This window comes from Sphaeramia orbicularis, chromosome 17 (assembly GCF_902148855.1).
Source record: "Sphaeramia orbicularis chromosome 17, fSphaOr1.1, whole genome shotgun sequence".
Lineage (NCBI taxonomy): Eukaryota > Metazoa > Chordata > Actinopteri > Kurtiformes > Apogonidae > Sphaeramia > Sphaeramia orbicularis.
The window spans coordinates 35151361-35163780 of record NC_043973.1 but is presented as its reverse complement, the minus strand read 5'-3'; the positions used below and the strand labels follow the sequence as shown (position 1 = coordinate 35163780).

The window sequence follows — 12420 nt, the reverse complement described above, 5'->3', positions numbered from 1 at the left end:
AGATAAAGTGATTCAGACGGAAGGAGAGGAGAAGATTCTTATTAAAGCTGAAACCTGCACCTTTTAAGTCCTTCAAAAGATTCTTTCAGTCCACATCAAAAGAAGAGGAATGTTTTGATATTGAAATTATTGCATAATCCTCATCCAAACTGTGTGGTTGTTCAGCTTCCTCCGCTTCTCACCTCCACATAGTTTTTTGTTTCATAATATACACTGATTACTTTCATTGTTAAATCAGTTTTATTTTAATGAAGCGTCCACACTAACTCTAAACAGATATTTTCTTCCTCTGCCTGGAAATGTTTGTTTTATAAAATAGCAGTGAAACAAACTGGTACAAACCATTATTTCTGTTGGATTTAAAACTGGAAAATACTAGATGTAGGAGACACAGAGGCTTTAATCTGTCGTGAAAGTGAGCAGAACTAGTTAACTCAGTGGTTCCCAACCTTTTTTGGCTCATGACCCCATTTTAACATCACCAATTTCTGGTGACACAGAGAAATGTTTTTTAGCTAAAATTAATTTGTTTTTGATCATGTAATAGTTTGCTATACTATGTTGCAAATAAACATTAATTTTAGAGGACATTTAGTCTATATAATGTATATTATTATGGACAGAGGCAGTAAATCCAGGTGTAGATTACTGCACAAAGGGAGAATTTGATTTTCCTTGGTCAGGATATGTCCAGTCAGTCCAGCTGTGATTTACAAGGAGGACAATTAATACTGAACAAACAAGACTGTAACTATGAATTATGAAAGAGCTGCAGCATCTGAAACTGACCACAATGAACATTTGACAGATAAACAGAACCACAGTGCTGCAGTTTCATAACCACAGTTTGTCATATCTTTTATGGATTGGGATTGTCTCTGTCAACTCACCACATTTTTTTTTTTATTAGAAAGTTTTTTTATTTTCATCAATCACTAGAAATTTCAGGCAACTCCATCTGAATTCCAGGCGACCCCACGTGGGGTCCCAACCCTAAAGTTGTTAAACACTGAGTTAACTTATAAGCATAAGTTACCTTAGGTTTTGGTTGTTTACATTATGTGCATTTGTCCATCACATCGGTCCACTCCATCTCCCAAAGGTATTCATGTTGACCTGGATCTAAACTGACTAACACACCTGGATTTAATATTTCAGGTACGGTTTCATTACTCAAAGCAATAATATACATGAACAGAATGGAGTGTGATGTCATCATTTTCAAATCTCTCGATTTTCCTTGTACACATTTAAATATAAAAACCTTTAAAAAAACCCTAAAAACCTTCTCTTTACATTATTAAAAATGTCAGTGTTTTCAACCTAAAACATATTGTATGTGTGGACAAGAGGCAATAACCATGGAGATTTTTTTTATGCAAAATATCTGTATGGCTGTAATATCTATAATGACAAATGTATCATATTTGATACATGAGTTTTGAAGTCCTCTACATGATCAGTGTGATATTTTTTTTCTTGAAAAACCTGATGTATACCATTAAATACATGCAATGTTCATCCACCAGAGGCCTTTCCAGTGACACTACAAGACTGACATTAATGAGGAAGGAGGAAGAACTTTGACAATTTTGGAAAGAAATTACCAATTTGTTAGACCTTTTTGTATTACATCATGTTTTTGTTTGTGTAAAAATAATAATATTTCAGGATTGAGACCTGATGTATCAAATATGACACAAAATACAAACTCATACATGGAAGTTTCAAAGAACTAGAATTTTTTGTCAATTATTTAATGGATTACATGGTTATGGGTTACAAGGTTAAGGAGGAAAGGGCATAAGACTATATATTATGTACATGTTTTGCTCATATCGTTGGCTTCCTGATAAAACCTGCTTTTTTGGTTGGACATTTTTGGTTGGGAATAAAAACCTGCTATCTCCCCTATTATAGCTTCAAATTTCAGTTTCCTGTGAAAGTTTACATTCCATCGTTAAGTACCAACATTAAAGGAACAGATATTTTTTTTGTCATATTTCACAGTTTCCTGTTATATAAACAGTTTTTTGTTTCTACTGTAAAATTTGCCAAAAGTCACACAGCAGGTTTTATCAGGAAGCTGACGATATGTGACTTAGATCTGCATTATTTTTTAAATAAAGTGCAAACAGCACAAATCAAATGGAATCTAATCTTTTCCACTGATTTGGTCCACTTCTACAATGTTCCATCTGCCAACAGCACAACAAGTCTTTTTTTTTTTTTGCCATGTCCAGATTGATAGTTAAAAGTCTGAATACCAGAGATTCACTCAAAGTCAGATTTTTCCAAATTGGTTCCGAACCACATTGGATAGTGGTTAGAAATGTGATTCCAAATGGATTTCTCAGTGTGAATGCTCTGGCTGCTGGGTGTCTTTAGCGTCACTCACTATCATCACTCACAGTGGAAGCGCTGAGCAGACTTCACGCTGCTATAACACCAAAATGAACATCTGCTTTGGTGGGGGGGGGTCTGTACAGGAAAAGGTGGGTGGAACGTAAAGCCATGAAGCTGCGTCACCAGCAATGTAATTACCGACGCTTTTGTTGTTACCACGGCAACCTACCCAGATGAGTCAGTGATGTCTAGACGTACAAATACAATCTCATCACTTGTAACTAACAAAGATTTGACATGGGGCTTACAGTCTGCCTCCATATGTCATCTTCAATCTTATAATCTTATTTTTCCAATTTCCGAATATATTCTGTGGTTATAGGTAAAATATCTCAACACTGCTACCATACATCATTAACTCGCTATAGCTCAGTTGACCACAGCGGCTCGCTCGCATTCCTTGAGTGATGGGAAGTCTTACTGTGTTTTTCTACATTTACATTTTTACATTTATGCATTTGGCAGACGCTTTTTTCCAAAGCGATTTACAGGGGAAAACCAATCAAATCAATCAATCAAATTTTATTTATATAGCACCAGATCACAACAGAAGTTATCTCATGACACTTTTATATATAGAGTAGGTCAAAACCAGACTCTAAGCCAATTTACAGAAACCCAACAGAATCCTCTTTTAATAATAAATATTACATATACCCATATATAAAGGACATTTAACCTAATTTAACCCAAAGACCAAGATCATCTGTGGCTAAACTGTTCATGGGCCTGATTTACTAAAGGTTTGCGCATGTAAAAACCGGCACAAAAACACATTGATGCTGAGGGTTGAAAACAGTTGCAAAATAGCTCAAGCAACCATTTTAGCATGTTTACCTCGGTGAATATGCAATATGGCTGTTTCTGCCAGAATGCACAAAATTACTGGGAGGACTAAATGCACATATTTATTTAATGCACGCAATGGGATTTACCAAACCTGAAACTGATTGCAGTGGCTGATTTTGCGTCTATATTTAGCACGTCTGAAAGGCAGGTTTTCATTTGCACAGCTTCGCGCAAAACTGGCTGCAGTTGTGGCGAGGAGGCAACATAGGCCCAACCAAAGGCAACGCAGAGAAGCAATCTGTTCTGTTCACATCAACATTTTTGGAATAACAGGAGAATAAGTAACTGAGACGTACTGTATGCCCCCCCCCCCCCCACACACACACACACACACACACTTTATGGGACTCTTGTAGTTGTATTGTAATCAGGGACGCCGCTACCAATTGTGGGCCCTATGAAAGGTAAACGTTGTGGACCCTTTCATATAATTCAGTATCTTGTTGGTCTGACGGAGGAGGGGGGCTATACATGTGCTGGTGTGGTCCATACATAACGTCACCAGGCCAACGAAACTGAAATTTAACATACTTTCAACGTCCGACACCCAGCTTCTATTCCTCTCTTATTCAGTGGATCTTACACGAAATTTTCACAACTTCTCTTCTGTATCCACTGGACCCCCTCCACTGCTCTATGGGCCCCCCACAAATGCTGGGCCCCATGAATTTGTCATGTCCCCCCCTGCCATCGGTGCCACAGATTGTGATTAAAAATAAGCACTGACATTAGGCTACAATGTGACAAAATTCTGTGCGCCTGACAGTCATTTAATCCAAACCCCCCCCCCCACACACACACACACACCTCTAAAATAAATCCAGTGCTGCACTGCCCACCAATACCACTTCATAACTTCTACATGAACTAGAGGATGATTTCAGGCCAGTCACAAGCAGGAGGCATGTAATACCTTCTATGACAAAACTCTGTAACGTTACATTTCTGTGCATCTGGATCGTTCCAGTCACTGTTGTCGTTAGTGCTGGTGTATCCCAGAGCAGTTTTTACAGAAGTGCACACAAAATCCTCATAAATAGGGTGGTCGCCAAGACTTTGCACCTGTTGTCATTTGTGCAGGCAATCTAAGTTGATCACTCGAGACAAGCAAATCAATTGCATGCACATTTTTAGCGCGAGAAAGCAAATTTGCACCTGTTATTTGCAATCTTAGTAAATCAGGCCCCATGTGCTTTAAATTTCAGGTAAAGTGCACTTTCTTAGTTTTTCGACGCTACCACATAGATCTTATGTAGATGTTCAGACACTCTATTGGGAATGTGTTTAGGCCCTGACATTGTACAGAATTAATTCATCATAATTTCTTAATTTGAGTTAAGAAAGGTCTGCAACTTGCTTAAGAAAACACAATTCATTTTGAAGTCTAAAAACAAGCTAACTGTAGACTCAGACTTACTTTACTGTCATTCAATAATGCACCATCAGTACCTTATTAAACGAAATTTCAGATGCTTAGCTCACCACAGTGTCAGTTTATAAAAATAAATAAAAACACACTTAATGAAATATAAAAATAATCTAAAATACTCTAAACACATGAATGCATATGTATAAAAATTTAGATTTAAAAAAGTTAAAAGACTAAAAACTAAAGTGCATAGTGCAATAAAGTGCTTCAGATTTATTGCACTAATGGGGCAGCAGCAGGTTTGGAACAAGTCCTATTTCCTTTGGCTGTTCAACAGTCTGATGGCCAGGGGGAAGAAACTGTATAGGTAACACATTTGAAAACATATTTTTACAGTATTTTTTTTTTTATATTAATTAATTGTAAGACAAAACAAATATAAAATGGTGACAGTGGTGACGCCCATCAGGAATAAAACTTAAACTACAGAAATCCTTCAGAAAAACTAAATAACCTAGTAAAGGTCAGATACCACCAAACTTATTCCAGGTCTCTGAAGGTTAATATATTTTGCTGTTGCTGTTTTAATGAATCACATTTACCTTGTATTCATCACTAACATAAAAAAGCAGTGAATCAATAATTTCTAGGATACATGTTTTACATATTGAATAGAAGACTTTGAAGGATTTGCAGATATTCTGTGGAAGTGGAAGACAATAACAAAGAAAAAAACTGAAACTAAAAAACAAAAAGCCAAAAGGATGCCTGACAAACTACAAGTGTGTCTCTCTTTTGTTCTCGTCCTCATTATTATTTGCTCATGAATTCACTGGCTTCGGTTAAACGTCAACTTAAATGAAACTGTAAACGCCAACTTGAAACGTGTTTACTCCTTTGCTTCCGCTCGACAACATCCTGCACGTGACGCCTTCGCTATTGTTCTTTTTCAGGTCAGTTCAGGATCAGTTTACACTGGAATTTGTTACTGAACACATTAAAAAAACATGATGCGAACAGCCAAAGAAAAACTTGGACATGAGGAGGAAATACCACTGGAGGACTGAGGCTAATAGGCACTTGATTATTTCTAAGTCCAACAGCTCAGGTCTTTCCAGGTGAGACTCAAATGGATGCAGTGTGGGTGAACCCTGGGTTAAAACAGTGTGACATTGTGTGAAATGTTTGGAAAGTCTGGCTGATGGATCTCAACGGTAGCTGCTCTCACCTCCAGCGCTGTCTGATTGAAAAGAGTGATGAACTGAGCCGTGAGCAGAACAACCACCTCCTCCCTCAGAAACTCTGCGGAATGGAAAACAGAGAAATACTGAGAACCCCCAAAACAAAAGAGAAAATCATAAAACAACCTTAAATTGAAAGTTTCAACTGACAAGTTACAACAAGATAAAGAAGTTTAAAGAGAAAATAAGACTTGGACTATCTGAAAGTTATCTTCAGATTGAAAGAAGCAGGCGTGACAAATCCCGGCTGGCTGCTCATGTTGATCTTCCAGTCCAATAAGCTGTCTCTTTTTTTAGCGAGAGATAAATGTAAGCTCTGCCTTTTCTTTTTCTTTTGTCCAAAATACCATAACACAAGAAAAAAAAAAAAAAAAAGAGTATTTTAATAAATTCCAAATTTTGATACCAGCCCTTCCTGGAACAGAATCTCCCTTATGGACTTGGAAAGAGGAAAAATTAGCTGGGCTTGCTGCTAAATTTGGACGTCCATGCCAGATGGTTGAAGCTGGAGAAATGGTTTGTTATTAGGGAGAGGGATCTAATGTGGATCAGTTTTTCAGTATCTGCACTATTATTTTCATGGTTTCATTTTTATAAACACATTATGTATTTATGTAAAATTTATATAGATATTTGTGCATATTTTGTTTTGCTACACATCATTTTGCAACACGATAATGTTTAGCTTTGTTTTTTTTTTGTTTTTGTTTTTTTTTTACTGTTTTTTAACCGCTTTTGTTTGTGAGCTGAAATACCACTACAGAATGTACAATGCTGTGTGTGCTTCATCATCATGATTGCATATACAAACACATCCACCTCCACCTCCACCTTAAAGCCTCTTTAGACTGTACAATGTATAACAGTTCAGTGCATTTCATGATGTTTCCTCTATGAAAAGGTGAAATCTTCCTCCTTAAATGTACTTTATTGGTTTCTGTGTGTAAACAAAATATTCAGTCTTGGTCCTCCTCTCTGCTCAGTGAAAAAGAGAGCAGCCATAGTCAAAGCCACAGAGTGAAGAGGGGAAAGTGAAAATCTTAAATAAAAAATAAAATAAAGTTCGCTTTTCTGATCCCTGTTGAGAAAGTCGACCTCTGTATTTAACCCGTCTGAGTACACACAAGCAGCAGCAGGCAGCCAATGACGGAACTCCAGATCTAAACCAAGAGGGAGTAGAAGGAAACTGGAGGAAATCTGTAAGACACATGCAAACTCCACACAGAAAGGCCTTGGTTCAACCACACTTTGAACTTTGAACCCTCTATATGTGCGGTGTCAGCGCTAATCAGACTGGATTGTATCCCTGTGATTATGCTCTAAAACAGACATAAACACCTGCACATCATCGCAATACTTTACGGGGTCCAAAACCATCCTGCCAAAGGCTCCAATCCAGCCCGTGGGATGAATTTGCAATGTGCAAGTTAGGGCATCAAACTCAAAAATAATATCATAATAACCTATAAATAATGACAACTCCAAATTTTTTTAGTGCCAAAAATAACGTTCAGTGATGAAAATATTTACATTTACAAACTATCCAAACAAAAAGGATGTGAAGAACCTAAAAAAAAATGGAATTTGTTATGAAACATAAGTGCAATTTTAACAATTTTCTGCCTGTTACTAAATGTTTTGTGCATATGTATAAATGATAAGTCGAGGCATAATATTGATGAAATTCTACTTATATTTCTTACAAATTCTGTTTTTTTCAGGTTAGTCACATCCTTTTTGTTTGGATAGTTTGTAAATATAAATATTGGCACAATTGAACGTTATTTTTTGCACTAAAACAATTTGTAGTTGTCATTATTTATTGGTTATCATGCTATTATTGTACTGGTCCGGCCCACTTCAGATTAAATTGGGCTGAATGTGGCCCCAGGAGGAAAATGAGTTTGACACCCCAGCTTTACAGGAATATTACAAATGAAAATGCAACTGAAATAGTGAGAGAGGTGTGTGTGTGTTGTTTGCCCAGAGTTTTGTCTCTCAGACAGAACTGCACAGAAAGTGAACAGCAGAATGAACTGGAGTAGATTCATTTTGATCAGCCCTGTCCATGCATCTGTATGTGATCAGCTACAGGTACAAACATAGAGCCTCAAGGTCAACACTCAAACATCTGAAACAAAGCAAAATAAGAGGAAAATACAAAACACAGACTGGAGGAAGGAAGGATTATTATCACCCAAGTCTTTTTCTTATATAAAAATATATTTCACCTTTGACGAAGAGAAGTTATTTTACTTTATTTTGGATATTTATTTATTTATTAGGATCCCCATTAGCTGATGCAGGACTTCAGCTACTCTTCCTGGGCTCCTCCCATTCCAAACAGACATACAGTATCCATTTACAGGGTGGGGAAGCAAAATTTACAATATTTTGAGGCAGGGATTGAAAGACAGTGTATGACCGATTAGTTTATTAAAAGTCATGAGAATGTATTTGCCACAAGAAAATTTACATCATAGAAAATGTTTTTATTCTATGTGTCCTCCTTCTTTCTCAATAACTGCCTTCACACGCTTCCTGAAACTTGCGCAAGTGTTCCTCAAATATTTGGGTGACAACTTCTCCCATTCCTCTTTAATAGTATCTTCCAGACTTTCTCGTAATAGTTTTGCTCATAGTCATTCTCTTCTTTCCATTATAAACAGTCTTTATGGACACTCCAACTATTTTTGAAATCTCCTTTGGTGTGACGAGTGCATTCAGCAAATCACACACTCTTTGACGTTTGCTTTCCTGATTACTCATATGGGCAAAAGTTCTGAAAAGGTATGGATAATAGTGTTAGGTATGATTATGACATCAATATATGTTTGGTTTCAAAACAATTGACGTAGTGCCTGCTGAGAAAAAACAACTAAATGTTCATTGTAAATTTTGCTTCCCCACCCTGTACAAGCATAAAAACAATGTGATTCACCCTGACATTACCTTCTTAAGTACACTCAACAGTCAAACAAAACAACATTAACAATAATAATAATACTGCAAGATAAAATACAAAACAGAAAAAACAAAACAAAAGAAAGTAATAATAATATAAGATGAACAAACCTAATTACAGGTGTGCGTATGTGTGCGTTTGTGTGCATATGTGTTTGTTAATATCACATGTTTAGGTCTACATGTGTCCCGAATTGTTTACAGCAGGGGTGTCAAACTCATTTTAGTTCAGGGGCCACATTAACCCAAATTTGATCTTAAGTGGGCCGGACCAGTGAAATAATAACGTAATAATATAGAAATAATGTCAACTCCAAACTTTCCTCTATGTTTTAGAGCAAAAAAAGTACAATTATACAATGAAAATGTCTACATCTACCAACTATCCTTTAAAACAATGTGAAAAACATGAACAAACTGAAATTTCTGAAGAAAACTAAGTGCAATTTTAACAATATTAGGGCTCAGTTTATCATTTACACATGTACATTATAACTTACAGATCACAGTGGATCTACAAATACACAAAACATTTAATAACAGGTAGAATATTGGTAAACTTGCACTTCTGACATTTCAAAATGTTCATATTTGTTCGGGTTTTTTGCGCTTTTGTGAAAAGATAGTTTGAGTGTAAATACAATAAAATGACATGAAAATGTTTATATTTACAAAGAGAAAAATTTGGAGTTGTGAGTAATTAAAGGTTATTATGATATGAGTATTTGACTGATCTGACCCACTGGAGATTAAATTGGTCTGTATGTGGAACCTGAACTAAAATGATTAATATCTTCAGTGTAATTTTTGCATTTCATAAATTCATCCCAGGGGCCAGACTGGACCCTTTGGCGGGCCAGATTTGGCCTCCAGGACGCATGTTTGACACCTGTGGTTTACAGGCATTGGGCTATTTGATGTTGCTTCAGTTGTCTTTTAAATATTCAAATATGAACATAAGAGTAGTACAGAAAAAACAAAAAAAACCTTGAGGGAAGAGAGTTAGTACCATCTTCTATGTTCAGTCAAAGTCAGATTTGCTGCAGTTATATACAGTATATAATCCAAGGCGCCCAACAGTTTTTGAAATTTCTCTTGTTCAAGTCGCAAAGAAAATGTGAGTTTCTCCATCACAAAAATTTTGTGGATCATGGCTATCCAATTTTCAAATGTAGGAGCTTCAGTAGACATCCATCTACTGGTGAGAGCTTTCTTATTTGCTAACAATAGGACATTAAATATATAATATATGTATAAATCAGAACATCTGATCCCAAGCCCAAATATACAGTTTCAAATTTGAATGGGATTTGTACTTTAAATATCTTCTCCATAGTTTCTTTCATTTGCTTCCAGTAGGAAGGAAGGGAGTATAGGGCATTGCCAGAATACATATTTTACTTTAATTTAACCTTTATTTAACCAGGTAAGACCCACTGAGACCAAGATCTCATTTACAAGCAACACACATCATTATAATACAAGTCAAAAGACAGATTTCAAACAATAAATTAAAAATAATTAGTAGTTTAGAGGATTTAAAATGGTTTGATTAATTAATTGAGTGCAGTTGCTTTTCGTCATAGTAACGATTTAAAAACACAGGTATTGTTTAATTGTTTCTCATTGTCTGTTGTATGAAATAGAATAAGCAAAAGGTATCCAGAGAAATGAGTTCATATGTTCTCAGTTTCCTTTACGGTGAAAATCATCATCCATTTTTTAGTTATACTTTAAAGCTCTCCTTTTTTACTGTTACCCTCTGATTACAACTGAACACAAGTCTTAAATATCAGGTCACACATTTCCTCATTAGCAGTACCTCTGGTTCACAGTGACATGGACAAACTGTGGGATTATGCAACATGCAAATGGAATGAACTCCAAAAGGTTATAAAGATACATTCAATTATTTTACCGGAACCTTTTAAATGTGCAACCACACTAAATGTTTTGTCCTAACTATAAAAAACATAAAGTGTCATCTAAGTGTCTGTCTACATTTAAACTGTTTTTTTTTTTTGTTTGTTTTTTTACACAGGAGATCTCAAGCTTTTGTAGAAACATAAATTTGAACTTCACAGTCTCTCGAGAATTTATATTAATGTTATGTCCATTTTATGAAACACAAATAACATTATATACTATGTATGTATATATCTACAGCACAAGTGTCAAACATGTGGCCTGGGGGCCAAAACCAGCCCGCCGAAGGTTCAAAACTGGCCCGCGAGATGAATTTACAAAGTGCAAAATGCAAAACTTACCCTGAAGATATTAACAGTCAAGGGCATCAAACTCAAAAATAACAGCAACATAACATAATAATATAATATAACATAATAACCTAGAAATAATGACTCCAAATTTTCTTCTTGGTTTAATGTGAGAAAAATCATATGATATTATGCCTCTAAATAATGGCAACACCAGTTTTTTTCTCTTTGATTTATTGCAAAGAATATTAAATTCTGATATCCTTTAATAATAAACATCAATAACCTGAAGAAATATGAACAACCTGAAATATCTAAAGAGAAATAAGTGTAATTTTAACAATATTCTGCCTGTTTTGTGTCTTGGTAGATCTGATCTGTAATGCACATGTAGAATTCATAAATTGAGGCCTAATATTGACCAAACTGTACTTACTTTTCTTCAGAAATTTCAGTTTTTTTCCAGTTATTCATATCTTTTTTGTTTTGGATAGAAATAGTTTCATCATTTAATGTTATTTTTTGCACTGAAAAATTTGGAGTTGTCATTATTTATAGGTTATTATGCTATTATTTTACTGGTCCGGCCTGCTGGAGATCAAAGTGGGCTGAATGTGGCCCCTGAAAAAAAATGAGTTTGACACTCCTGATCTACAGTATATATATATATTATTTAACCTGTACAATAACTCAGAAAGTTGTGACTTTGTATGTTATTAAATGTGTCATGATTTCTTACAGTTTTGCACATTTGTAAGATTTTCTTGCAACTACTTGATAAAACCAGTGGTTGATTATAGACATGTACTTTTACTTAAGTACTGTACTTATGTGTACATGTGAGGTGCTTGTACTTTTTTGAGTATTTCTATTGTATGCAACTTCATATTTCTTCTTCACTCCATCCCACAGGTAAATATTGTTCATTTTACAACACTAAATTCAACTGATAGTTTTAGTTGCTTATTTTACTATTTTCTCTCTTAAACCTTGGATTTCCTGGATGATCAAGTAGAATATGATGCATTGCTGTAGATTAAACCCCTGTATGTAAAGTAGCAAAAACTTAGCTCCAATACAGTATTAATGTAATATAAAGTCTTTAATCCAGGGCTGTCACACTCATGTTAGTTCACTTCCACATTCAGCCCAATTTGATCTGCAGTGGGCCAGACCAGTCAAATAATAACAGTGAAAAAAGTAAAATTCTATTCTGATCAGGTTTACATCTACAAAGTTTCCTTAAAAATTCGGTTGGGATTCTTTTGGGTTTCTGTAAATTGGCTTAGAGCAGGGGTGTCAAACATGCGGCCCGGGGGCCAAAACCGGCCCACCAAAGGTTCCAGTCCGGCCCGCAGGATAAAATTTGCAAAAA

General features: G+C 35.6%; 1 protein-coding gene across 1 annotated transcript in view; it reads right to left on the bottom strand.

Annotated features, from left to right (window-relative positions):
• mfsd8l2 (major facilitator superfamily domain containing 8-like 2) overlaps positions 1-12420 on the bottom strand; it is a 53949-nt gene that overhangs the window by 25427 nt on the left and 16102 nt on the right. Inside the window, exon 7 of the mRNA XM_030160911.1 lies at positions 5853-5926. Within this exon, the coding sequence (XP_030016771.1) occupies positions 5853-5926 (74 nt within the window). The remainder of the gene's footprint in view (positions 1-5852; positions 5927-12420) is intronic.